The sequence below is a fragment of the Eumetopias jubatus genome, unplaced genomic scaffold (assembly GCF_037043125.1).
Source record: "Eumetopias jubatus isolate StellerSeaLion01/CBP00866 unplaced genomic scaffold, mEumJub1_p1.0 scaffold_10, whole genome shotgun sequence".
NCBI classification, from domain to species: Eukaryota; Metazoa; Chordata; class Mammalia; order Carnivora; family Otariidae; genus Eumetopias; species Eumetopias jubatus.
This window is the reverse complement of record NW_028274816.1, coordinates 81090072-81117568: the sequence shown is the minus strand read 5'-3', so window position 1 is coordinate 81117568 and position 27497 is coordinate 81090072. Positions and strand designations below refer to the sequence as shown.

Here is a 27497-nt window from a genome sequence, read left to right as displayed (position 1 = left end):
TTTTTTAAAAAGATTTTATTTATTTATTTGAGAGAGAGAGAATGAGAGAGAGAGCACGAGAGGGAAGAGGGTCAGAGGGAGAAGCCGACTCCCCGCTGAGCAGGGAGCCCGATGTGGGACTCGATCCCGGGACTCCAGGATCATGACCTGAGCCGAAGGCAGTCGCTTAACCAACTGAGCCACCCAGGCGCCCTATTTATTATTTTTTTAAAAAGATTTTATTTATTTGACAGAGAGCACAAGTAGGGGGAGCGGCAGAAGGAGAAACAGACCCCCCCCACGGAGCAGAGAGCCTGATGTGGGACTTGATCCCAGGACCCCGGGATCATGACCTGAGCCGAAGGCAGACGCTTAACCGACTGAGCCACTCAGGCGCCCCTGGGACCCACTTTAGAGCACATATTTGTAATTCTGACAAAGAGAATAGAGAAAACAGGGAGGAAATCATAAAGAGCTGAAGACAACTTCAGAGGGTAGAAGGACCAAGGTTCCATCCTGAAACAGCTCATCTGACCTGCCTTGGGGATGGCAGGAAACTCACCCCAGCCACCTCCCTGGGAAATTGTCAGATCCTGACACAGCGAGGATCCTAAAAGCCTCCAGAGAGAGAACAGTTTCCACACAAAGAGGAAGAATCGAAGTGGCCTCAAACTTCTCAATACCAAATGAGCTGGAAAGTAATGGAGCGGGCCCCTCTTGTTCATCAAAGAACAGGACCTCATTTCCAACCTGGAATTCTATACCCCGCCAAACTCTCAATTGAGACTAAAGACGTGCAGATGTTCAAGAGCTCAAATCTACCTGTCAGGAATCCCTCCTCAAGATGCAATAGGTAGGTGGGCTTCACCAGACTGAGAGAAAAAAATCTAGGAAGAGGAAGACAGGGAGGGGCAGATGCCTTTTCCACAGATGGCCACACCTTCTCTCCCATCCCACCTGCTGTTCTGCGATGACCTTGCGCATGTGTGTGCATAGGTGTGTGCATGCATGTGTGCATGCCTGTGTGCACATGGGCGTGTGTATTTTTTTTTTAAAGATTTTATTTATTTGACAGCGACAGAGAGAGAAAGCCCAAGCAGGGGGAGTAGCAGAGGGAGAGGGAGAAGCAGCTCCCCACTGAGCAGGGAGCCCGACAGGGGGGCTCTATCCTAGGACCCAGAGATCATGACCTGAGCTGAAGGCACACGCTTCACCCACTGAGCCACCCAGGTGCCCTGGGCATGTGTGTTTTGAAGTTCCCTTTGAGGGCAGCAGGTCTCTTATCAGGGGTCCCATTCTGGGTGGGGTCAGCCGATTGGTATCAGAACCCCCAGAGCGGCCTCTATCTCTGATGGCCACCAAGTGCCTTGAGGAACAAGCCCAACACCAGCAATGGGTTTCACTGGGCAGTGTCTGGGGCCAGGCGAGGACGTGGTCAAGACCCCCAGCCTTGTCTGGACAGTGTGAGATCTAGCTAGGCCCGTGACCTGGGTCCCGGGGACAGCGGGCTCTATCCTAAACTCTGTCCGGAGTCCCGCTGGGGGCCTGCGCCGACGTCCAGCAAGGGTTCGTGGAACCTCTGGCAGGCCGCCCCACGGGTGGGCCCCGCCGAGGACTGTGGGGGCGCCCTGTGCGCACACAGGCGCAGGGCACCGCCCCCACTCCTGTCAGCCTGTGGAAACCCTCCGCCCGCCCTCGCCGTCCGGCGGGTCCGTCCCTCCACGGCGCGCGCGGGCGGGGAGCGCGGGGACCTGACGCCAGGCGCGTCCGGGAGGACGGCCCAGAGCCCGCAGGCCGCGCAGACCCGGCGCCTCTCCCGCGGACAGAGGCCTCGGCAGCGGCTCGCTCCGCCCCGGCCGCCGTCTGCGCGGTCCCTGTCCTTCCCCGGCCCCCGCGCCCCCCGCCCCCATGGAGCAGCTGCTGCGCGCGGAGCTGCGCACCGCGACCCTGCGGGCTTTCGGGAGCCCCGGGGCCGGCTGCATCAGCGAGGGGCGTGCCTACGACACGGACGCGGGCCCGGTGTTCGTCAAGGTCAACCGCCGGACGCAGGTGCGGCCCCCAGCGACGCCCCGCGGCCTGAGCCGGAGGCTGGAGAGCGGAAGGGGTGGGGGTGGAGGGGGCGCAGTTGGGGCCGGGCGTCCCTGCCGGGAGTCGGCGGGGGTCTCGCGGAGCTGGCTCCTGCGGGCCAGCAGGACTCAAGCATTTTCTAAGGGATCGGGGCTTTCGTCCGCTGCAGGATTAATAATCCTGTGTTTGTTTTAATTTCTGTACCCATCAAGCGTGGGGGAAGCGAGGCTCGGAGTCCTGGGCTGGGTCTGCTTCTCCCCAGGGCCCCGCTCTGGGCTCCCTCTAACCCAGCCCTGCGCGCGGTTCCATCTCACTAGGTGGGAAGAGGCAGGATCTCGCAAGGGCCCGGCTCATGCCCCTCTACTCACAGGCCCGTGCTGGTGTTTGGAGCTGGTTAATGCCCGCTTAAAATTTGCTGTTAAATATACTGTGTATGGGAAATATTAACTCTTCACAAATGGAGAAAGTTAGCCTTAGTAAGTGCACCCTAGGTGCTGAGGATGACCTGGTGGGGGACTCCGCGGAGGCCCCCGTGCCCTGTGGGCCAGGCCCCTGTGCAGGAGTTGGGGGGGCTGCTGGCTATGGGCTGAAGGACTCCCAGAGAGGCTCCTCCCTGTCCCCTTGCAGCACTACCCACCTGGGGTGGATGAGGGCTTGGGGCTGGTCCAGGGAATTGTCCCGGAGCTTCATTTCAGAACCCGAAGCCCTCCAAATAAGCCCCACCTCCTGGGAAGCAGTTTCCGGTTCAGGGTTCGTGCAGGCTCTGGAACCCTCCTGGCTGAATGCTCCGCCAGGCCGGGATCCCGCCATTTGCTCTTAAAGCCCTGGGTGCTGGCACACAGTAGGTGGGCCGATGATGGGTGAGGCCCTCCGGACACAAGCAGTCCCAAGCTCAGGTCTTCTCTGCCCCTGTATGTTTGGGGGCTCGCTTGCCCTGGGAGCGCGGCGGATTGCTGGATGTTCCCTGACACTGGCCACCCCTTGCTTCACAATCCCAGGTGTGGGCTGGCAGTTTGGGGGACGACTTGCCCCATTTTCCCCTTGAGTACTTTGCATTAAAGGGTGGGATTCTTTGCCTGTGTGGAAGTAGATGCTTTAGCCTCATGAGGAATAATTCTAGAGCCAGAGGTGTTGACAAGCCATATTAATAAGCACACTTTTAACGAAGTAATAGTGTACCTGAGGTGAGAGTTCACCTAGTTTAAAATTGGGGTATTTGTGGGAAATGTTTTAGAAATAGGACGGCTCTTGGGTCCCAGTGGAGGCTGTTTGTCTTCTGGGTGGGGTGTGAGGATCCCTCCCACCCCCCAGGCCCTGCTGGGTGCTTATCTCTGGGGACAGGCCCTGGACCCGAGCCAGGCCCTGCTGACCTCCCTGCCCTGCCTTCCCTTGCCCCAAATGTGTGTCCCAGTCACTTTGGCATGCGGCCCCATGCCGCCCTATGCTTCTCCTCAAGTCTGCTGTGGTTGCTTGAGGTAGTGAGGTGGGCAGGTAACCTGAAAGGGGACCCAGGTCCAACTCCAAACCCTCCACTAAGCCACACTCTGAGGCACCCCATTGTACTTCCTGGCACGCCTGGCACTTCCATAGCCACCCCCCATGGCACCACCCAGAACCTCCTGAGGTTCTCCTCACAACCTCCATGGCACCGCATGGTACCCGTGGCCCTCTGGCCCCCTGCAGCATCCTGCGGTACCCCACAGTACCCCCAGCACCCGCAGCACTGCCCCTGCCCCTGTGCTTCCTCACCTCTCAGAGCAAGCACTTGGGGGCAGGGGCATCAGCATCCTGCCCACCCCAAGTCCCAGGCACAGCCTCAGACTTGCAGCCCCTTCCTATCTGAAAGGGGCCACTTTGCACCCCACTCTCTGAGGAGCTGATGTCTTGCTCTCCAGCTAGTTTTCAGTAACTTAAGGTCCTGGGTGCTTGTGATCCCATGTGGTGGCTCCTGTCCAGGGCAGTAGAGGCCCCTGTTGGAGCTGAAGATCACGGTCTTATTCTGGATGCAGGCCCGGCAGATGTTTGAGGGAGAGATGGCGAGCCTGGAAGCCCTCCAGACCACAGGCCTGGTGCGAGTACCTCGGCCCATCAAGGTGATTGACCTACCTGGAGGTGGGGCTGCCTTTGTGATGGAGCATCTGAAGATGAGGAGCTTAAGCAGGTGCCTGGGTCTTGGGGGGGGGAGGGGGGTGGGAGGGAGGGAGAGAGAGAAAGGGAGCAGGCTCTTGCTGGTTGCCCAGTTACCAGAGGCGGGGCCAGGATCATACCCCCACCCCCGGATTATTATTATTTTTTTAAAGATTTATTTATTTATTTGAGAGAGAGAGCATGAGCAGAGGGAAGAGGCAGAGGGAGAGGGAGAAGCAGGTTCCCCACTGAGCAGGGAGCCCGAAGAGGGGCTCAATCCCAGGACCCTCAGATTATGACCTGAGCCGAAGGCAGATGCTTCACTGACAGAGCCCCCCACGCGCCCCTGCCCCTGGATTCTTAACAAAAAGAAGGAGTTCTTGCTTTCTGTGTGGTTTTGGGTTAGTTTGGCTCCAATGACTCAGCATCAAAGAAGCGTGTTGGAACCATCCCTGGCCTTATGCTTTAGAGTGCACTCGTGTTAGTGCAAATTGGGCAGACTGAAGTTGATCTAGTAATTATCTGAAGTCCTTAAATTTTTATCTAATTATTAAAGGTATATATATTCAACGTTTAAAAACGGTGGAAACCATGAATTCATGTAAAGAAGACATAAAGCCACCTGTAGTTCCATCAGCAAAGAATGGCCAGTGCTAACATTTTGGTGCAGTCTTTTTTTAATACGTGATTTATATTTGTTTTTACAAAACTTCGGAGCTGGTTTTTCCCTAACTTGTTAAGCCTCTGTTCCTTAATTCCCTGCACCTCCCAGGGCTTCTGTTGAAGACCACCAGCCCACTCCCACTTGGTGATTTTATACTATTTTGTTTTTCAGAAAGGGTCATAGCCTGCAGTTCATTTCTCACTTTTTAAGGAACGGAGAGTAGTTTTTAAGGGATTTAGAACGTTTCTCTGCGTGGAGCATTTGCTCTGGTTGTGGTGATTTCCTGTGTGAAGCCGCTCCTCTCCTCCTTCCTCAGTCAGGCATCAAAACTCGGAGACCAGATGGCGGACCTGCACCTTCACAACCAGAAGCTCAGGGATAAGTCAAAGGAGGAGGAGAACACAGTGGGTACGTTCACTGCTTCTGTGCGCCCTTCGCCCGCTGTGTCTACCTGGGTTGGTGCTCCCGGTGTGTTTTCACAGCAGGCTGAATTGCACATTACGCAGCAGCGTTGTGCAGATGACGCTGTTAAGTGAGAATTCTGCTGGCGCCCCCAGGTGGGTAGGATTGGCTCACGACGCCGTTTATGCCCAGCCCTGCGGGCCAGTGTGCCCGCGGCAGGAGGGTCCTGGTCGGCCCCTGTGCGGACTCGCGGCTACCACGTGTAATACACCCTCAGAGGGCTGCGTCCCTGCAGAGCCCAGGCCTGTGCTAGCGCTCGGCTGTGCTCTGGCATTTAAGAGAGACAGCAGCTCTTTCTGTCGACAGGCTGGAGGGTTGAGGGGGCCGAGCCCCGGTATGTGACCAAGTTTGGCTTCCACACGGTGACGTGCTGTGGCTTCATCCCTCAGGTGAGTGCCCACATGAGGATGTCCCTGCTTAGCTGATGACTGCTCCCAATGCCCCAGTGCTGTCGCCCCATCCCTTGTAGGTGCCAGAGGGCCAGTCGTCTGGGCACCAGGAAGATAGCCTGATTTCTGAACTCAGAGTGTGAGCCGAGATACCTGGGTTAGGAGGGCAGAGGCAGAAGTTCACTGAGTTGAGCTGGGAGGAGGTGGGAAGCTGTGGGGCAGGTGAGAGAGCATCCAAGCAGAGGTACGGCAGGTGCAGAGGCCTTACGGCAGGGGGTTGTGTGATGAATGTAGGGGACTGAAGCGGGTGGGCGTGAGGCAGCATTCCATGTCAGGGATCAGGTCCTGGTCACCTGCCCCAGGATGTTGTAATTCTTGTGACATAAACCCCATTATTTCAAAGTGTACAGGGACACCTGGGTGGCTCAGTCAGTTAAGCATCTGACTCCTGATCTCTGCTCAGGTGTTGATCTGAGAGTCATGAGTTCAAGCCCTGCGTTGGGCTCCATGCTGGGCACAGTGCCTACTTAAAAAAACCCCAGGAAAATGTGTACAATTCCGTGGTTTTTGGTATATTTCCTGTGTTGTGCTGCCATCGCCACTGTCTAATTACAGAACATTTTCATCACCCCCAGAAATCACATACCAGTTAGCAGTCATTCCCCATTCCCCTGCCTCCAGGCCCTGGTAACAACTCACCTGTCTCTGTGGATTTGCCCATTCTAGGCATTCCGTGCAAATGGAAGTGTATACTACATAGCCTTTTGTCTCTCCCTGTCTCTCCGGTGTGGGCAGAGGGCAAGTCTCCCAGGTGGATGGCACTTGGGGCAAGATCCTTCTGAAGCCTGAGCCAGACTTAGGGATCTCAGCCCCTGGGCAGCCCTCACATCTGGGGTCCCTCAAGCTCTATCCACACAGTGGTTTCCCAGGCTTGTTAGGGCTCTGTGAATCTCTGCTGAAGCCAGCTCCCCCAGGGTCACACATCTGCCGGCAGCCGGTGGCCATTGTGGCTGAATGGGGCTTGGTGTCCTGCTTCAGATGTTAAGAGCTGTGGGCTCTCCAAAGACACAGCTGACCTTGCACGGTGACTTTTCAAGAACCAGGAGATGAAATCACACACAAAACCCCAATCTGTGAAGTCGATGAGAATGGGACTGGTCCATTAGGGACACAGGCAACCCCTGTGTGCCCCTTGAAACCCAGGATCAATGAACCTATTTAACTCAGCTGCAACTGGCCAAGAAGGGGTGAGGGCCCTGGGTGGACACTTGGTCCACCTTAAGCTGGGACAGATGGTCCTGCATGGAGCTCCTGGAGGGTCCTGCTCCTTGGGAGGGATGTGTGGGCCTTTAGGGGGTTGTAGCCATTGGTGGGGTGACCCTGAGCGGCGGCAGCAGGCTTCTCAGACTCCTGGTGTGTTAAGCCCCCTTGGGACCGCTGGCATTTCGTGCACGGCCACTCCCTGGGCACATCTCTAAGTGCTTCATCCAACATCAGTCACCCAGTTGCTGTAGCAACCTTAGGAGGTGGGTGTTGTCATTTGGCTCATTTTATAGATGAGGAAACAGATATGCAAAGAAGCCAAGCAGTGCCCTGAGGCCATGTGGCTAGTGAGTGGAGGGCCAGGATTGACCCACAGGCTGGCTTCAGAGTGTGGGCCAGAACCCCCTCACTGCCTTGCGCCTCTGTCAAGGTGAAGGCTGGGTCCCACCAGCGGTGCGCTCAGGTGGCCCTGCCTTTGGCCGCTCAGGGGAAAGTCCTGCCCTTTCTGGGTGAGGGGATCACAGTCCCTCTGTCCAGGAGGAGGGATGGGGCTAGCCAATGCTGGTGTCCAGCTCCTGATACTCAATCTGTGTCTTTTATGACCTGGTCATCCAGAAGGAAGATGGAGCCTTGGACACTGGGAGCCTGTGCAGACAGATGGGGAAGGAGGATCTGCCACCCCATGTGCCTCAGGCTGTCTGGGGAGAGGGCCTCCCCTCCTGCTTTTGAGGCACACCCAGCACCAAGTGGGTGAACCCTGGGCTGAGCAACCACAGCATCCGGCACAGGGAGTCCACAGACATGTGTCTGAAGGTCGCTGCGAGGCGTGCTCTCTGGAGAGGCCCTCCCCAGAGGGGTTTCCCAAAGTGACACTTTGTATGAAATGAGCTTTGCATCTTTAAAAAAAAATTCTATTAAGGTATAATTGACATAAAATAAGCTGCACATTTAAATTGTACAATTTTGCAAGTTTTGACATATGTAGATACCCGTGAGCCAATCAGCACAGTTGGGACGGGTATACCCGTCACCCCAGAGGCCCTCTTGCCCTTCCCTGCCCCTGGTAACCACTGTCACTAGAGGTAAGTCTGTATTTCATAGAATTTAACGTGAATGGAATCATACGGCGTGCCTTTCTCCTGCTTCTTTCACTCAGCTTCATCATTTCATGATACTCATCTATGTTGTTGCATGTGTTCAAAGTCCGTTCCTTTGTAGATGAACTGTAGTTTGTTTATCCATTCACCTGCTGATGGGCATCTGAGTCGTTCCCAGGTTTTGCTTTCACAAATAAAGCTGCTGTGAACCTTTGTGTACAAGAGTGTTTGTGGAGACAAATGCTCCCACTTATCTTGAGTAAATACCTAGGAGGGAAATGGCTGGGTCATACGGTAGGTTCATATTTAACTTAAAAAAAAAAGATTTATTTACTTATTTTAGAGTGAGAGTGAGCGGGAGGAGGGGCAGAGGGAGAGGGAAAGAAGCTCAAGCAGAATTCCCGCTGAGTGTGGAGCCCGACGTGGGCTTAGTCTCACGACCCTGGGATCATGACTTGAGCGGAAATCAAGAGTCAGACCCTTAACTGACGGAGCCGCCCAGGCGCCCCTAACTTCTTAAGAAACTGCAAACGTATTTCCCCAAGTGGTCGTACCATTTTACATTCCCACCAGCCGTGGATGAGGGTTCCAGTTCCTCCACATCCTGGCCGCTCTTGGTAGTTTCCACTGTTTAAAATTATTTAGCCATCCTGGTGAGTGTGCTGTGCTGTCTCCCTGAGGTTCTATTTCCCCTGATGGGCAGTGACGCGGGACGCCTATTCCTGTGCGTATTTGCCATATATCAGTGGTACAGACATTTAGGATTATTATGTCCTAGTCATCAGTTGACCCGCTTTCCGTCGTGAAATGACTTTCTTTATTCTTATGATATTCTCATCTCTGAAATCTACTGTCTCGTATTAGTACAGCCATTCCAGCTTTCTTTCGACTCATGTTAGCATGGCGTGTCTTTTCTATCCCCCTACCCTATTTCTGTTTTTATACGTGAAGTGCATTTCTCATACACAGCTTGGAATCAAGTCTCTTAACTGGGGTACTTAGACCCTTTGCATGTAATGTGCTTATTGATATGGTTAGGGCTGAATCTGTTATCTTGCTGTTTGTTTTTTATTTGTCCTATCTTGTTTCACTTTTTCCTGTTTATCTGCCCTCTTTTGGACTGAGTATTGTTTTTTTTTAAAGATTTTTTATTTATTTGACAGAGAGAGACACAGTGAGAGAGGGAACACAAGTAGGGGGAGCGGGAGAGGGAGAAGCAGGCTTCCCGCGGAGCAGGGAGCCCGATGCGGGGCTCAATCTCAGGACCCTGGGACCATGACCTGAGCTGAAGGCAGACGCCCAACGACTGAGCCACCCAGACGCCCCTGGACTGAGTATTGTTAATGACTCCCCCATCTCCTCTGGTGGCTAGCTGTAATACTTGGTCTGTCTCTTAGTGGTTGGGCTTGGGTTTGGGCAGTCCCCACGTATGGCTCTGCCCTGTGAGCACCGACTGCAGCCTCAGCCTCATCTCGCCATCCAGGTGAATGAGTGGCAGGAAGACTGGCCCACCTTCTTTGCCCGGTACCGTCTCCAAGCGCAGCTGGACCTCATTGAGAAGGACTACGCCGACCGAGAGGCACGAGAGCTCTGGTCACAGCTACAGGTGGGTGAGGGGCTGTCCTTTTATTAGCCCATCGCATTTGTGTGGGGTCCTCTGGTAGAATGGAGCCCTGGAGCAGCGCTGGTCAAGTGTGGACACATAAGTTCCGGACTGTTGGCCTGATGGGGAACCTGGGAAGGGGATGGTACCTGAAGACATACTTGGCCCCTGAGTGCAACTCTCACTGGCTAGGTCACCAAGTCACCAAGTACTCAACCTCAAGCTTTGCCCACACGAAACGCAGGTGCTTGGCTCATAAATGCTGGCATTTACTATTGCTTTCATAGTCACTCTTACCCTGTTCTTTTCCAAAGCATGAATGTCTCATCTCTTAGAGATGTAGGTAGCAGATAACTCTCCAAATGTTAAAAACAGAATTTGCGTGTCAATCCAGGGTGACCATGCAGCAAAGAAATTTTGTTTAACTCAGTAATGAAGTAACCAGTTGTATACAGAAGAGGTGCAGGCATATATGTGCTGAGAAATAAAAGGATAGTAGAGAAAGTTTGCCAGGTTGCCTAAAAAAACCCTGCACTCAGGTTATTTGGCCCAGATTCTACAGGGCCGCGTCCACTGAGGTCTCTGCTGTAGGAACGTCATTAGTGCTGTGGACCGTCCAGACCTAAATTACTAATAGTAAGATAATGTCGCATTCTCCTGGACTCAGAGGGTCTCTGGGCTTCATAGACCAGGCTGTGGTTGGACCCAGAACAAACATGAGGTCATCTCTGCCATATTTCCAAGTATTGGATGAGGCGGCCATGGCTCATATCCCATGGTAACTCTGTGTGCAATAATTATTTTTCTTAGGTGAAGATCCCAGATCTGTTTTGTGGTCTAGAGATCGTCCCTGCCCTTCTTCATGGGGATCTCTGGTCAGGAAACGTGGCTGAGGACGACTCGGGGCCCGTTGTTTATGACCCAGCTTCCTTCTATGGACATTCTGAGTTTGAACTGGCAATTGCTTTGATGTTTGGGGGGTTTCCCAGATCCTTCTTCACTGCCTACCACCGGAAGATCCCCAAGGCTCCAGGGTTCGACAAGCGACTGCTGCTGTACCAGCTCTTTAACTACCTAAACCACTGGAACCACTTTGGGCAGGGGTACAGGAGCCCATCCCTGGGCACGATGAGGAAGCTTCTCAAGTAGAAGCCAGGCTGCATCCCTGCCTCCCTGCTTTGCAAATAAGTAGGGGTGGCAACACCAGAGATGGCTTCAGGGACTAATAAAGTAGGAGGTTCAGGGATGGAACGGCTGTGCTGTGTGCCTCCATCCTCCTTGCAGTTGGGCTGATGTACAGAGGGCCCCCCCCCCCCAGCACCTGATAGGTTTCCAACAGGCTCATTATGTATTGTGATCTGGGGGAGTTGGGATATTTTCATGGTGATTGTTACAGAGTCACACAGATCTGCGATTTGCGTAGGTGGAAGTTGGGGTCACATCTCCCCGTGGACTCAGGCTCAGGCAGAGCTGGAGACCAGGAGATGGGTCTCACCTCTTGAGCGGCATCTCTGGGGCTGAATGGAGCTGCGAGTCCTCCCATTACGAGGTAGGACAGATGGAAGGAAAGGCCCTCAGTATTGTGGGGGACAGGTATTGTGGCTGCAGCCACCGCCCAACCTGCTCCGCACTCCATTTTTCAGCTGGCGTGTCTGTCGCAGGATAACAAGAGGCTGAGGGTAGGGGGAGAGGCTTGGGCAGTGGGGTGTGGCCACGGTGGGGTGTCAGGGGTGTCCACTGTGGGCAGATGGCCGGATTGGCCGGTTGGTTGGGGACGTCGGGGCTGACATCCTTGAAGGGGGGTTGGGACAGGTGGCACTGGGGCGGGATCTGTGAGGCACTGGCCGTCCACGGCGCGTCGCTGAAGGCGTGGCCACGCCTTTATTACTCCTTGCAAAATTACCAATTTCACGGTGGTAGGGGCGCCCAGATTTCCCTTAAATGAGCGTGACTGTCCAGCAGGCCTGGCGGTCAGGAGGCCGGTCCCACCGCGACAGGTGAGCCTGTTAAGACTTTCTAGAAAGAGCTCCACCCCAGACGCATCCTTCCAGACACGTGACATTTCAAAGCAGAAACTGCTATCATCGCAGAACCCATATTTGTGGGATGTGGCGGTGCGACCCGCGTAGCTCGTGTGTGTAGGGGGTGAGGAGTCGGGGGGGGTGGCGGGCGGGACTCGGAGCCTGAGTGTCCCCCTGCCACTCTGGTCGCGACCCCGCTCCCAGCGCGGGCCACGGCGGCTCCCAACACCCCACCCTGGGCTCAGACCCGCCCCCGCCCCCCCGCAGCCTCAGACTCACCCACCAATGAGCTCAGACTCCGCCCCACCCCATCCCACCCACAAGCTCGGGTCCCACCCCCGCCCCGACCCCACCCCAGGCTCAGTCGTCCCTCCCCAATCCCACCCACAGGCTCCGTCCTCTCCCCCCTCCCCCCCGGCCCACAGGCTCCGCTCCCACCTCGCCTCCCGCACGGGCTCAGGTCCCCCCGCTCCGGCCCCATCCACAGGCTTAGAAAGCCCCGCCGCCTCCCACGGGCTCAGTCCACAACCCTCCGGGGCTCCAGCCACGAGCTCAGACCCCCACCCCGCCTTCCCCTGGTCCCGCCCCCAGCCCGCGCAGCAGGCTCCGCCCGATCCAGGCTCCGTTCACCCGGGCCCCGCCCCACAGGGCTCGGCATCACCCCCGTGCTCGCTATTTTGGCGGCCGGCGCGCTCCGTAGCGGGTCCGAGGCGCGGGGTCAGAGGTCGCGGGGCGGGGCCAGCGTCGGTAGCCGCCGCCTCTGCCTCAGCCGTCGTCCCTCAGCCTGCGTCGACCCGCGTTCCGCATCCCGGTGCTAGGGCGTAGCCGGGCTGCGAGCCCACCGGCGCGGGACGCCGAGGATGGCCCTGGGCGAGGAGCCGGCCGCGGGCGCGCTGGAGGACGGGGCGGAGGACGAGGCGCTGGCCCGCGGCGGCGCCCTCGAGGCGTTCGGCGAGAGCGCGGAGGTCCGCGCGCTGCTCGGCAGCCTGCGGAAGGTGCTCGGCGACCGTGCGGCCCGGGAGGGCGCCCTGGAGCGGTTCCGAGGTGCGCGCGGGGCCCCGGCCCGGTTCCGTGCGTGCTGTCGGGCTGCCGCTGCCCCTCCTTCCGTGAGCTCGCGTGTGGCGCGCACCCGGGGGAGCCGTGCGCGGGCGGCCTCGCCTGGCGGCCGAGGGGCGGTGGGCGCTCCCTGTCCCGCCTGCCCGTCGGAGGAGGGGCGCGGAGGGTTGGGCGTGAGGACCCTGGCGTTGGCCTCCGCGGGGCGGCCGGGCCGCGGGAGCCAGCGAAGCACGGCTCCTCCGAGACGGCCGTGTGGGCCGGCGGGCGGCGAGAGGAGGAGCCGCCGCGGCCCCGCGCGCCGCAGACAAAGGCGCGGAGAGGGCGGGGGAGCAGGTGGCGGTGCCGTCGGGGGGCAGCGCCGTCGCCCTGGGCCCTGCGGGGGGCGCGGCGGGGGGCGCGCGGCGCAGGTTGCTGGCTGGTGTCCGTGCGCCGAGTTCGGCCCCCGGGGAACCGGCGGCGGGCGGCGCCCTGGGCGCCTGTCTCCAGGGACTGATGCGGGAGCGACTCCCCGGGGCCCCAGAGTGGGGTCGGAAGCGCTTTGTGACTCAGTAAAGCCGTCGTCGTGGGCCTTTTCTGCGGAGTAAATTTCCGCCGAGTTCTGCCTTCCTCGGTTGGCGGTGACGGGCCTCTGGCTTCAGGGGAGGGCCGCGCGGCGGCGGCGCGGACCCGGCGTGTGCTTCGCTGATACACCCCGGGGCTGATACTCGCTTTTGCACTTGGGCTCAGTGCCTCATCGCCCTTCAGAGCCTGTTTCTTTGGCTGCGGACCGGGGTGAGCGAGCCAGTGTCTTGGGCACGGAACTGTTGTGCGGTGAGGGGAGTGCCCGGGGAGAGCCGGGCTCCCCGTTCGCGGGCAGCCGGCAGGTGTGGAGCGGTGTGGCGCAGGGTGCCTGTCACAGGCGAGGGGTCTTTGGGTCTGATGGGAGCAGCGCCAGCTCCTGGAAGGAGCGGAAACCGGGCTGCCTGGGACGGAGGGGCGTGTGCTCTGAAGGGCTGGGCCCGGGGAGGGCGCAACGCTCAGTGTGTTCTGCGCAGGGAGGAGTAAAGGGGCCGAAGGTGTCTGTGTGGGATCGATGGAGGGGGGGGGGGGAACGGAAGGTGTGCTGAGCAAGTGGAGGGTGTGGTGGCGCTGGGGGGCTGCCGCAGGTGGCCTTTGCTCTTAAGAGCCGAACCAGAGCAGTCAGCAGGGGGAGAACTGAGGATTCCGGGGCCTTGTGTGCATACGTACCTCAAGGGTGTTAATTCCCATGTTTTTCTTTTTAGTAATAATGGACAAATACCAGGAGCAGCCTCATCTGTTGGACCCACACCTTGGTAAGAACAGAGGCTAATGATTTGGGTTTTGATCCTTCACTTACAGAGGATCGCAGAGGCCTCGTGCGTGGTGCTGGGATGTGTGTGTCTTTGTATTTGCCAGCAGAGGGTGTCAGGATGAAGTGCCCTGTGCTTATTTGTTGTTAGTAGGGCCACTTAATGCTAGTGGACTGTGATAGTCCTAGGAGTTCTAAATGTTGCTCTAGGCTGTGGGCAGATGTATTTGAGCTTCTTTCTTCCTTGCTGTTACTTAAGAAGCTCTTTTTTGCTCATCGTGTGTATTTTAATCAGTTTGTTTGCCAGGCACATTTTGTTAGAACCGAGTGCTTTACGGGGGTCACCATTCAATCCTCATATAGATCATATATGATCTATGGTCAGCTCTGTTTTATAGATGGAGGCAGTGAGGCTTGGGTTTCCTTAAGGTAGTATAAGGGGAGTGGCTTTTTGTTTCTTTTCTGATTGTTTCTTTTTGACCTGTTTCATACTGATAACAGTTTTTTTTCTTTTTTCTGTCTGCAAAAGTAACACTCCTGGCAGTGAAATTAGGAAGGAGGAAGGTAGCAATAGTAACTTAAATTAAAAAGCAGCACAGGGTGGGGGTTAGGTGCTTGAGACCCAGGCCAGACTGCCTGGATTTGCATACCCAATGCCACCACTCAGCTGCTCTGGCCTGGGTGTCCTCACCTGTAAAATGGGGATTATTAGCACTACCTGCCCCACAGGGCTGTTGAAACTTCAAACATGTTACCATGTGAGGCATTAGGGGTTAGCTTTAGCGGACACATATGCGCCTTTTAAAAAGTGGGCTGGTGCTGTGTGTGGTGTTTTTTTCTTCTTCAGGTAACCACCAGGTTTTGTAGAAGGTAAGCTTTCTGAATTCTCACCTGTCTCAGGCAGAAGAAATGCATTTTCTTTTCCTTTCCTTTTTTTTTTAGACCTACAGAATTATTCCAGTTTGGTTTTATTATTTATTTTAAAAGATTTATTTATTTATTTGAGAGAGAGAAGGAGAGAGAGAGAGCATGAGAAGGGGGGAGGGTGAGAGGGAGAAGCAGACTCCCCCCACTGAGCAGGGAGCCCGATGCAGGACTGGATCCCGGGACTCCAGGATCATGACCTGAGCCGAAGAGTCACTTAACCAGCTGAGCCGCCCAGGCGCCCCCAGAATAAATGCATTTTCATACTTGGTTGATAGCTTGGCTGGCTGAAGACGGAAGGCATGGTTCCCTCATCCACTGTTACCAAGTCCAAGTTTCTTTTTCAGGAGACTTTTTTGTTACTGAAAGTTTCCAGAAACTGATGTCTTATCAGAGTGTGAATTGCTCTGGGCCTTTTCTATCATGCTGGGCATTAGCAGGACAGTTTTAACCTGAAGACTTACATCCTTTGGCGCAGTGGACTTCTGGTGTGTTATTGGTCATTTCTCTGCTTCTGCTTTCTCTTTCTTGATGTCCCTGTGAATTGGATGTTAGGTTTCCAGGAGTCATCACTGGAGGGATCACTCCTCTGGGTCCCTTAGCTTTTCTCACATAGTTTTGCTTTTTGATCTTTGTTTTGCATGTGGAAGATGTTCTTGAATTTATTTTGTCCATTGTTTTTACTATCTAAGCGCTCTTGTCCTTGGTTTGGTATTTTTCGAAGTCGTCTTATGGGTCGGATGTTCCTGTCTGGGGAGCACATGGCTAGCTGCTGGGCGCTGGGGCCCTGTTGGGGAGGGTCCCGCTGTGGGCCTCCTAGCCTGGAATGCCTACTCCTTGTTGAATAGGAGCTGACTACGTGGCAGTTGTCAGATGTGTCCTGGCTTCCTCTTGGACCTACCCTCTCCAGAGCACTTCTGTCCAGTAGAGCTTTGTGTGATGATGGAATGTTCCAGATCTGTGCTGTCTGGTAAGGTCACCACTAGCCACATGGGATTGCTGAGCACTTGAAATATGGCTAGTATGACTGAAGAACTGAATTTAAAATTTTATTTGACTTGAATAAAAAAAAAAAAAACCTCAAATGTGGCTAATGGCTTTGGTGTTCACCACTCTGGAGAGGTAAAGCTCTCATCTTCTGCCTAAAGGGGGCTGTGGCTGGGAAACCCTAGAGCACTCCTCCTGTTTTCAGCCCTCGCCGTGTCCTGCCCTGGGCCGTTCCTGGCCCCTCAGCTCTGACTCCTTGCTGGGCTGCTCCAGTTACTGTGGCTTTCCCTGCCACTGTCCAGTTTCTAAGTCACAGCTGACATCTCTTGGCTGTTGTTTTTTCTTCTCTGTTCCTTTGTGTATTTGTATCACTTTATTTTCGTCTTATTGCATCTTGGGGGGGGGGTGGTGAGGGTTACTGAGATAAGCATGTGGAATGATCTGTTTTTCTGGTCTCTATCCTTGTGGAATGGCAGTGCCATCTTTCTGAGTCTCTTGGTCTAGTTCTGGCTGTTCTCTGCTCTTCCCCGAGTTCACCTCTTTCCTCTGGAGTCAGCTTTTCTGTGTAATTTGGTCTTTTCGTGTTATTGGTTCTGTCCATATTTAAGACTGAATGGATGTAGATGGGGGTTCCTCTGCTTCTATTTTATGTTGGAGTGTTTCCAGCTAAACCTCTCCTGAGAGGATTCTGCCACTCAGGATTCTGAGTGGATGGGCACGTTTTCTCTGGGAGCAGGTGAGTTGGTTGAGGATGTTTCACATGGCAGAATGAAGCCCTTCCTTTATCTGGGGAGCTCACATCCCCTCCGGGGAGCGCTTCACTTGCCCTAAGTGGTCTGTTCAGAGTTTTGCTCTGGGGTGAAAGCTGCTTGTGCTCATGTGGTGAGGTATAACTTACACGCCATAGAGTTCACCCTTTTATGTGTATTCTTCATTGGTTTTGAGTATATCCCAGAGTTGTGCAGCCATCACCACCAATTCCTGAACATTTCGTCACCCCCAGAAGCAGCCCATATCCACCCGCAGCTGCCCTGCTCTCCCTCCAGTTCCTGGACCACTGATGCGCTTTCTGTCCCCGGATTTGTGCTCTCTGAGCATTTCCCATAATGGAGTAGACGGAATGTGGACTTTTGTGACTGGCTGCTTCAACTGGGTGTAATGTTTAGAGTTGTTGTGTAATTAAATAGTTCACTAGCTTTTCAGTTTCTTTTGTGTTTTCAAAGCAGTAAATACATACTTTGTAAATAATAATGCTAGCTTGATCTCTTTATCCGTGGTTATACATTTTCATCCTTTAAAAAATATTCAGGGTTGCCTGGGTGGCTCATTTGGTTAAGTGTCCAACTCAATCTCAGCTCAGGTCTTGATCTCAGGGTTGTGAGTTCAAGTCCTATGTTGGGCTCCACACTGGTTGTGGAGCCTACTTAAAAAAAAAAAAAAAAGTTCAAAGTTACCTTTGTGGAGGGGTGCCTAAGTGGTGCGGTTGGATTAAGTGACCAACTCTTGGTTTCTGCTCAGGTCCTGATCTCAGGGTTGTGAGATCAAGCCCCGTGTTGGGCTCTGCACTCAGTCCGCTTGAGATTCTCTCTCCCTCTCCCTCTCCCTCTCGGGCTGTCTCTCACACGCTCTCTCTATAAAAATAAATAAATACATCTTTTTCAAAAAATAGGGGGAGGGGCAGAGGGAGAGAAAATCTCAAGCAGACTTCATGCTGAGCTTGGAGTGGGGCTCCATCTCACAACTCAGAGATCATGACCTGAGTGGAAATCAAGAGTCTGATGTTTAACCGACTGAGCCACCCAGGCACCCCAAGTCTAATATTCCTGTATTTACCATTTCCACCTTTATTCTTTGTTTTATGTAGATTGTAGTTTCTATCTGGTCTCGTTTATTTTTTGCTTGACTTCAAAACTTATCATTTTTTTCTGGTGCAGATTTACTGGTGATGAATTCTTTCAGCTTTTGATATTTTGTTTCACTTTCACTTTTGAGAGAGATTTTGCTGATTATAGAATTCTAGGGTGACAGTTTTTTCTTTCGGCATTTTAAAAGATATGGTCCTACTGCCTTTGGTTTGTATTGGTTTTGACAAGAGGTCTGTCTTTTATTCTTCTCTTTGTTTCTCCATGTAAAGTGGGCTTTTTCTCTGGCAGTTGGTAGAATTTTTTTTTTTTTTTTTTTATTGCTGGCTTTCAGCAATTTCATTATGACATGTTATGGTGTAATTTTCTTTCCATTTATCCTGCTTGGAGTTTGTTGAACCTTTTGGATTAATAGGTTTACAGTTTTCATCAAATTTGGAATAATTTTGACTACTATTTCTATACATATTTCTCTGCCTTTGCCTCTCTGCTGTCCCCCAGGACTCAGGTTACCTGTGTGTTGGTCACTTGACACTGCTGCACATGGCCCTGAGGCTGCTTGTTGTTCTAGCCCCCCTCCCCCTGTAGCGTAGAAGTTTAGTTACTGTATCTTTGAGTTCTCTGATCTTTTCTTCTGCAGTACCTAATATGTTGTTAATCTCATTTAGTTACTTTTTCATTTCAGATCTTATTTTTTCTAGCTCTTGAAGTTGTTTGTGTTTGTATCTTCATTTCTTTGCTTCCTATTGTTCACGTTTTCTTGTACCTCCTTGAGCATGTTTTAGTATTTATAGTATTTATGATACTTGCTCTAAAGTTGATATCTTCTTTGTCTAGGGAATTTCTGTTGACTGATTTTCCCCGTTAGGAGTCACCGTAACTTTAGACAGCCACATGCCTCGTAATTTTTGAGTGGATGATGGACATTGTCATTATTATGATGGTGGTTTTAAATTTTTTGTCTTTAAAGAGTGTTCAGATTTGCTAGGCAGTTTAGTTAATTGTAAATCATTGTATCCTTTTGATCCTATTAAAGCCTTGTTAGGGCAGGTCTCACTTTTTCTCTAGTTTTTCTCTAATTTAGCCTTACTACTTAAGGAAAGGCTTGTCTGGAGTGTCTTGTCTACTGGTTGCCCTGGGCGCTCAACATGGACTCTACTCTGGCTTGATGGAATTTGGATGTTGGCCCCATGTCGGCTGGAGACTCTTTGCCTCAGTGCTTTCTGGTAGTTGTTCTTACCTGGCCTTGTGGACCCCTCCCAGTGCTTGTGAGCATTCAGCCAAAGACGCGAGGGGACCTCTTTAGACTTCTGGAGCTCATTCTCTGCGTACCTTCCTCTTCATCCCTCTGCCCTACAGATTTCAGCTCACTCCACCTCCTCGGGCCTCGGCCTCTGCTCTCTTTGAGTCCCCTCCCCTGCCTGTGCTGAGTTCTAAAAATTACCTCCCGGCACACAGCCTGGGGCAGCTGTAGACCCCAACTGGTCTGTTGCCTTGCGCTGCCTTGTTGTTCCAGTGTCTGAAAATAGATTTGTCACATATTTGTCTCATGTTCTAATTTTTGGTGGTAGAGCAGTTCCATATAAGTTATTCCTTTATAACTGGAAGTGGAAATCCTTTTTTTCTGCCTTATTACATTGGTTAGAATGTGCTCATCACTAAATCATAGTAGTTGTAGGGGGCATCTTCTGTAAAGCATGGTGTTAGATATTAGTTTGAGACAGAATAATTTTTTAAAAATAAGAATATTTCTCCTGCATTTTATTTTATTTTACTTTATTTTAGAGAGAGAACACATGTGCGTGAGTAGTGGGGGGAGGGGTAGTGGAGAGGGAGAGAGAGAGAGAATGTTAAGCAGGCTCCTTGCCCAGTTCAGAGCCCAATGTGGGCTGGATCTCAACACTATGACTTGAGCTGAAATCAAGAGTTGGACACTTAACTGAGCCACCTAGGTGTCTCTCTCCTGCATTTTTTTTTTTAAAGATTTTATTTATTTATTTGACAGAGAGAGACACAGCGAGAGAGGGAACACAAGCAGGGGGAGTGGGAGACGGAGAAGTGGGCTTCCCGCTGAGCAGGGAGCCCGATGCGGGGCTCGATCCCAGGACCCTGGGATCATGACCTCAGCCAAAGGCAGACGCTTAACGACTGAGCCACCCAGGCGCCCCTCTCTCCTGCATTTTAAAAGAGAGGATGAATGTTGTATTAATTTTGTTCTTTTAGAAACTGTTATGATGAAAATGTTTTTCTTCTTTTGCTCTATTGATATTTGGACCATGTAGGTTTACTAATATTGAATCACTTTTTTTTTTTTAAAGATTTTATTTATTTATTTGACAGCGAGACAGCTAGAGAGGGAACACAAGCAGGGGGTAGTGGGAGAGGGAGAAGCAGGGAGCCCGATGCACGGCTCGATCCCAGGACCCTGGGATCATGACCTGAATTGAAGGCAGATGCTTAACGACTGAGCCACCCAGGCGCCCCTGAATCACTCTTATATTTATAAATAAAGTCTTTTTTTTTTGGCATTTTGTTTTGATAACATATTAATGTTTAATTTTGTAGTAAACGTTTTGCATATGTTTTTCCCTAGAATGGATGATGAACTTGTTGTTGGATATAGTGCAAGATAAGACATCTTCAGTTGACCTCATACATCTGGCTTTTAAATTTCTTTACATCATTACCAAGGTAACATTTACATAGCACCTTATAGTGGACAGAATACTTTCTTAAATACTCGGTCCAGAAATTACTTTCCAAATGCTATTTTTCAGGAGAGATGGTTTTCACACATAATTTGTGGGTTTCATTCTTTCTCTTTTTACCATATGTTGGGGATCAGATGTTAGTGGTAGTGATCTGTGGGTCCTTTGGCTGAAACCATGTCTGAGATATTTAGCATCTTGCCTTTGACTAGATCAAGTAGCACCTAGCTAGGAAGGAAGTGGGGGAGGGGAAGGAAGGAGGGAGAGGGAGAGAGAGATGAGTAATTCAGAAGAGTTTCTTGCAAGGAGAAGGTGGACAAGCTTGGTGAAAATGTGCAGATGAATTTCCTCGGGATCTTGTTAATGAGGCTGATTCTGTAAGCAGGTCTGGGGTGGGGCCTGATATTCTGCATTCTTAGAAACTCCCAGGTGATATCCCTTTGCTGGCCTACAAACTTAACCATTGCAGTTTTGACCATGGGAGTGACTCAGAGCCATCTCCGGGTGGGTTTTGTGGGGCTGTGCAGTATAGTAGTGCCTGCTGTGTGGTGAAGAGAGGTCCTTGGCCAGTGAGAAGGCCCCATGGGTGGGCTGCCCATGTGCACACTTCTCTGTGGCTCAGTTGGTCGAGTGCAGGATCTCTCCTGAAGGTGCAGTACCATTGCTTTTATGGAAGCTGTAATGAATTTGGGGACCTTTGAGGTTTTTGAGGATTTATTCCCTCCTGAGTGTCAGAGGGCAATTGTATAAACAAGGTAGAAGGAAAACTGATTTGTTTGTAACATGTCTGTATTTCTGATGAAGCACATGTTATATGTGTTAAGGTGGGACAGAACATAGGAAATGGTGTAAGAAGCAGAGATAGTTTTCCTGTTTATTCTTAACAAGTTGTATCACTCTAATACGGCATAATTTTCTGATCGTTCGGTGGGATAGGTGGTGATCTTTGATGATAGAGGAAAAAGATAATTTTGCTACTTTCTGTGTTTTCTAATTATATAATAATTCAGTGTCTTTTTAATTTGGTAGGTTCGAGGATATAAAACATTTCTTCGTTTATTTCCTCATGAAGTGTCCGACGTACAACCTGTTTTAGACATGTTTACAGATCAGAACCCTAGAGACCATGAAGTGAGTGTCTTCTTTCTCCTCCTTTTCATTCCCAACCTCATCCCTCCTTCTTTCTTCCCTGGTTTGCTCTACTCCTGACTGGCGGCTTCATCTTCCTGTTTCCTTCAGTTTTATCTTAGGCTGTTTTGTGTCCCTCTCTCTCTTCTTTTATTCTTTTTTTTTAAACAAATCTTTTTTTTAAAGATTTTATTTATTTGACAGAGAGAGAGAGATAGCAAGAGAGGGAACACAAGCAGGGGGAGTGGCAGAGGGAGAAGCAGGTTTCCCGCGGAGCAGGGAGCCCCATGTGGGGCTCGATCCCAGGACCCTGGGATCATGACCTGAGCCGAAGGCAGACGCTTAACGGCTGAGCCACCTAGTCGCCCCTCTTCTCTTTTATTCTTTTGGCTTTTTGTGTTATTATGTTACCTTAAATTATTTCCTTTTAAAATAAGCTCTTTATAAAGAAAAAATATGCCTACATATGGTGTGGTGATAACTATGTCAACCTTCCAGATTTTTAAAAATTGAAATATAACTATTTTGGGGGTCTCCAGGACCACCCCCAGGTTTGATGATTCTCTAGGATCACTGTAGGACTGCATGTAGTTGTTCTTATGGTTGTGATTCATTAGTAGCAAAATCAGTAAAGGGAAAAGGCATATGAGGTGCAGTTTGGAGGAAACCAGAAGCAAGCTTCCAGAGTCTTCTCCCAGTTAGGTCACACAGGGCACTTGTAAGTCTCCCTAGCACTGAGTTGTGATGACACGTATGAAGTGTTGTCCACCAGGGAAAGTCATAGAGACCGGTGTGCAGGATTTTTCTTGGGGGCTGGTCATGTGGGTACTCTGCCAAATATAGACTGAAATTCCAGACTCCCAGAAGGAAAGCAGGTTTTGACATAAGTGATGTGGTTTGTACAAATAGTCCAGGCACAGAGAGTGCCCCTTCTCAGGGAATGGTGGGAAGCCTTCTGAAATCCAAGTTCCCGGATGCCCCCTGGTGACTAGCCTTGTTAGCAGGCCTTTCCCAGGAGTCAGGCTGCTTCGGGAGCACTCTTTTGCACAGTGTGAGGAGAACACTGTTCATAACTGCTCCACCAGTGAGTTGTCTCTGTGAATGTGCCCAATTTCAGTTGAAGATGTGGGTTATCATTTCCCTAGCTCTCCTCTGCTTCTCGTGCCCCCGATGGGTAATTCCAGGGTTGACTACCTGAAATAAGGGCACTCCTCTTTGGACGTTGAGAGTATTTTTCTTTATTCTTAAGTCTTCTGTTTTCCATTTTTTTTTTTTTTAAGATTTTGTTTATTTATTTGACAGAGAGAGACACAGCGAGAGAGGGAACACAAGCAGGGGGAACGAGAGAGGGAGAAGCAGGCTTCCCGCTGAGCAGGGAGCCTGATGTGGGACTCAATCCCAGGACCCTGGGATCATGACCTGAGTCGAAGGCAGATGCTTAATGACTGAACCACCCAGGCGCCCCTGTTTTCCATCTTTTTATCTGTTTTTCACTTTCTCAAAATGCTGATTGTATGCTGAAGGGTGCCAGTGAAGAGAAGCCATTATACTGATCTATTGTGATTTTTCTCTGTTTGTTCTGCTGTTTGTTTCATCTGACGAGGTTCCCAGCTCTCTGTATTACAGGGTGTGTGTGGTGGGGTACAGTAGAGATACGGGAGGGACTCTCGATGGTCTGCACTCCAGGCTCTGAGGTGGATAGCATCTGAAGGGCCTGTGGTGGGCAGGGAGTGGGCAGGGAGGGCAGGGAGGACTGTGAGTGGGGCATGTGGGTTACCTCTGTCCTTTATACTGGAGTCATTTTCCTTTGATTTAACTTCTTAGACCTGGGAGACCCGCTACATGCTTTTACTGTGGCTCTCTGTGACCTGCCTGATCCCTTTTGATTTTTCACGCCTTGACGGGAACCTCCTCACTCAACCTGGGCAAATGCGAATGTCCGTAATGGACCGTATTCTCCAAATAGCAGAGGTAAATGTGATCATGCAGATCATTAGCTGCTAATTAGTGTTGTTTTTCATTCTTATGCTGTCTTATATTAGAGTTTAATTAGGAACGCTTTTGACATTTATGTTTCTTCAACTGCTGTTACTGTTTTTCAGTGAGGTAAAGTTCCATTTCATGACCTATTTTGAAAATGTGATAATTCATATAGGGGAAAGGATGAATTACTTAGCAAATTTCATTTCTTTGTAGGTGGTGCAAATACTCTGTTAGGCATAATAATGACATATAAGAGATTTCAGGGGGCAGTTGTAAGAGAAAATAAAGGTCCATTTTAAATTTGATTTTTAATGTTATATAAATAATACATGATCAGTGTAGAAAAATTAGAACGTGAAGCAAAGCAAGAAAGATAATAAATTGAAGTCCCTCAAATTCTAGTGCCAAGAAATAATAACACTTCTATATTTTTTCAAGCTTTTAGTGATGCAATAATTTGTCTATATGCATAATATTTGTATTACCCCAAACTTGAGTGGTTTAACACAACACACATTTATCATCTGTGGGTCAGGAATCTGGGTGTGACTTTTTGCAGGGCAATCTGCATCACAGTCTCCCTGGCTGTAGTCAAGGCTCACCTTGAGCAGGGTCTGCCTCTATGTTGTCATGGCAGTTGGCAGAAGCCAGACCCTTGAGGGTGTTGGACCAAGGGCTTTAGTTCTTTGCTGGATGTTCCTTGCCATGTGGCCCCCTCTACGTGGCAGCATATTCTCTCGAAGCCGGCAAGGGGCAGGGTCTGCTAGCAAGACAGAAGACATGATAATGTGTCACCAAATCACAGAAGTGGCCTCCCACCCCTTGCCAAATTCTCTTGGTTAGAAGCCTGTCACTGTGTCCGACCCAGACAGGAGGGATTACACAGGATGTGAACACCAGCAGCCGGGCATTCATTGAGTACCTGCTGTGTGCCAGGTACTATTCTAATCATCTTTTGTACGGTGACTCACATAACCCTACTAAGGTTTATGTCTTAATAAGGCAGCTTACTCTTTTAAAAAACAATTATTTTTAAGGATTTTGTTTATTTCAGACAGAGAGACTGAGAGAGAGCATACATGAGCCGAGGTGGGGGAGTGGGCAGAGGGAGAAGCAGACTCTCCCCTGAGCAGGGAGCCCGATGCGGGCAGCCCAGGACCCTGGGATCATGACCTGAGCCGAAGGCAGATGCTTAACCAACTGAGCCACCCAGGCGTCCAGTTAAGAAAAAATTTTTTTTTAAAGATTTATTTGAGTGCACATGTGTGTGGCAGTGGGTGGCAAAGGAGAGAGAATCTCAAGCAGGCTCCAGGCCCAGTGCCACGACCCTGAGAGCATGACCTGAGCCGAAATCAAGAGTTGGATGCTCAACTGATGGAGCCACCTAGGTGGCCCTTAAAGATTTTTTTAAAAATATAATTTAATTTTTTTTTTTAAATAATCTCAATAGTCAGTGTGGGGCTCGAACCCACAACCCCACCATGTTCCACCAACTGAGCCAGCTAGGTGCCCTGACAGTTAACTCTTTGTCCTCATTTTACTGAGGGGGCGATAGTCAAAAAGAAAAAGTAACATAGCTGGTTCACTTTATCATAAATGGTAGATCCAAATTTGAAGCTAGGCAGTTTGGCTTGTGGCTCGTCCCCACACTCCATGCTGCCCACTTTGTGCAAGCACCTTTGGTATCCTGCTGTTCTGTGAGCTGCTTTTTCCCTGGAGGTATATGTTGAATGTCTTATGTCAGTAAGTACATGTCCTCTCATAATCTTGAAAGGAGAAGGTGCTCCACTGAATCCTAATTTTAAAAACACTCTCTTGGGGCGCCTGGGTGGCGCAGTCGGTGAGTGTCTGACTTTTGGTCTTTCAGCTCAGGTCATGATCTCAGGGTCGTGGGATCGAGCCCCATGTCAGACTCTGCTCAGTGTGGAGTCTGCTTGAGATTCTCTCTCTCCCTCTGCCCCCGCCCTCCCCACACACAGATATGCACATGCTCTCTCTCTCTCAAATAAATAAATAAATCTTAAAAAAATTCTCTTATAGATGGATGTTTGGTTTGTTTCTGATTGTGTTCTGTGAGAAGTAGTATGGTGATGAACCACCTTTACATACCCTTTGTGTATTTGTCTTGTAAATGGAACTGTCAGGTGAGTGGCTGTACATTTCTAAGGGTTTGGCACTGATTGTCCCCCAGAGAAAAGATCTTTTTTGTATGTATCATTTGGAAAAACGTTAGTTGAGATGGGAATTGGGAACTTTCTTAAGGCAAGCGTCCAAGGAGAAGCTAGTCATTTGTTTTAACCCTGGGTCCTCTTCTGTTTGAGTGGGGCCTCTTAACTGTTCTGTATACTAACATGTTGACAGGTCCCAAGTGTGCTTTGTGGACACTATGATTTATTTTAAAATATTTATTTATTTTAGAGAGAGAGTGAGAGAAAGAGAGAGGGGAGGATGAGCAGGAGTAGGGGCAGAGGGAGAGGGAGAATCTCAAGCAGACTCCCTGCTGAGTCAGACACTCAAGGGACTGAACCACCCAGGTGCCCCTGTGATTCTTTGTTACAGCTGGGTGACACGCGTTTCATTTTTCTGTTTTTACACGTGTATTTCAAGGGGTCTGGTCACATGCCATGTGCAACTAGGCACCTGCCGGGTGGTGAGCACAGCATTTGGCCCTTGCTGGCAAGGAGTCTAGGGGTGGTTTGTGCAGCTTTGGAATTGGGCCTCTGCCTAGAAGCTTCATGACCTGTCTTCTCCGGGAGCTGCTGCGTGTGGGACTGGCTGGTGAGTGGGTCCCAGAGATTTATATGGTGTGTGTAATGGTGCCTGTCCTTGATCCTTTCTTCTAGGCCTACTTGGTTGTCAGTGACAAGGCCCGAGATGCAGCCGCTGTCCTTGTGTCCAAGTAAGTACCTTGCGTTGGCCCTCTCACAGCTGTGTTGGTTGATATGTGACTGGTGTGTTGAGAGGGTTTGTCTTACGTACTCTTCTGCGTTCCCTGTGTTTCTGTGTTACCTTGGAGGAGGACACCAGGCTGATGGGCCTGGGAAAGTCTTTCCTACTGCCCAGTATGTGTCTCTTTCTTTGAGGGAGCATCAGCTCTGTTTGGCTGGAGACCTTTGAACCTGAGAATGCTGGGCTAGGGGCTCATGGAGGTCACCTGATGGGCCCATCAACAGAGTGCAGATTTAGAACAGGTGTAATAGTTATACCTGGGGCAGAAGCTCACCTTTGGGGTGGTGGCAGTTAGATGAGTCTTTAAAGGTCACTTTGAAAGCAGTTAATGCTGTGGTTTATGGAGATCATGAGCTTGATTGGGTCATTTGTGGCTTGGGATAAAAATCCCCAAACATTCTCTGTTGACTGAAAAAAACAGGCTTTGCCTCAAACATGTGAACGTGGCTTTCTTAGTCTGATGAGCTTGGTGAGCTGACCCAAACAGTGGCCTTGTTGTCTCTGAAAAATGCCAAAGACGTGTGTGAGAGCTGTGTAAACTTGTTTCATGAAATGTGAAAATGGAAGGAAGCAGTTTTTCTACATTAATCTTTTGTAGGAATGTGACTTAAAATAAGTGTATTGAGTAGATAAATGAGGATATTTGGCTTTCCCCCACTCTACATTTGTGAAAGTTGAAAATGGGCTGTAAAAACTTTTGGATATTTTGATTGGGAAAATGGGCAACACTTCATTCAGGGTCCCCTTATGCTTCGGTGTATAGCCAAATGACCTTCCACAAAGTGGTAAGAGAAACCCTTAATTTGTAGGGCAGTGGGGGCACTTGCTGCACCATAGGATAGAGCTTGGATAGAAGAGCTGATTTCAGGAGTGAGGGGAACATGTGAGCCCACCTGCATTGCTTCACCTGGGAGACAGA

The 27497-nt window shown here is 50.9% G+C and overlaps 2 protein-coding genes across 6 annotated transcripts in view; both read left to right on the top strand.

The window, feature by feature from the left end:
* Window positions 1-241: 241 nt before the first annotated feature.
* Window positions 242-10902, top strand: FN3K (fructosamine 3 kinase). 3 transcript variants are annotated; one of them, XM_028112276.2, is made up of 6 exons: window positions 242-832; window positions 4056-4207; window positions 5154-5245; window positions 5606-5688; window positions 9532-9654; window positions 10462-10902. In XM_028112276.2, the coding sequence occupies exons 2-6, from the start codon at window positions 4065-4067 to the stop codon at window positions 10798-10800; spliced, it is 780 nt and encodes a 259-aa protein (XP_027968077.1). In that variant the 5' UTR covers window positions 242-832; window positions 4056-4064; the 3' UTR covers window positions 10801-10902. The 3 variants fall into 3 exon arrangements, with proteins under 3 accessions (XP_027968077.1, XP_027968074.1, XP_027968076.1); XM_028112273.2 differs by lacking the exon at window positions 242-832 and adding an exon at window positions 1397-2028; XM_028112275.1 differs by lacking the exon at window positions 242-832 and adding an exon at window positions 3456-3537.
* A 1516-nt stretch (window positions 10903-12418) lies between these two features.
* The window catches only part of TBCD (tubulin folding cofactor D), a 160919-nt gene continuing 145840 nt past the window's right edge, over window positions 12419-27497 (top strand). For 2 of the 3 annotated variants that reach the window (XM_028112398.2, XM_028112396.2), the window contains exons 1-6: window positions 12419-12716; window positions 13991-14041; window positions 20404-20501; window positions 21548-21649; window positions 23471-23617; window positions 26473-26528. In XM_028112398.2, the coding sequence (XP_027968199.1) occupies window positions 12533-12716; window positions 13991-14041; window positions 20404-20501; window positions 21548-21649; window positions 23471-23617; window positions 26473-26528 (638 nt within the window). In that variant the 5' untranslated portion in view covers window positions 12419-12532. Of the gene's footprint in view, window positions 12717-13990; window positions 14042-14885; window positions 14908-20403; window positions 20502-21547; window positions 21650-23470; window positions 23618-26472; window positions 26529-27497 lie in introns of those variants that run through there. The other variant, XM_028112397.2, reaches the window with a different exon arrangement.

Coding starts and splice junctions, on each gene's coding strand:
- FN3K (XM_028112273.2), top strand. CDS start 1,888: ATGGAGCAGCTGCTGCGCGCGGAGCTGCGCACCGCGACCCTGCGGGCT. Junction 4,208..5,153: donor AAGATGAGGAGCTTAAGCAG/GTGCCTGGGTCT, acceptor CTCCTTCCTCAG/TCAGGCATCAAAACTCGGAG. Junction 5,246..5,605: donor GGAGGAGGAGAACACAGTGG/GTACGTTCACTG, acceptor TTCTGTCGACAG/GCTGGAGGGTTGAGGGGGCC.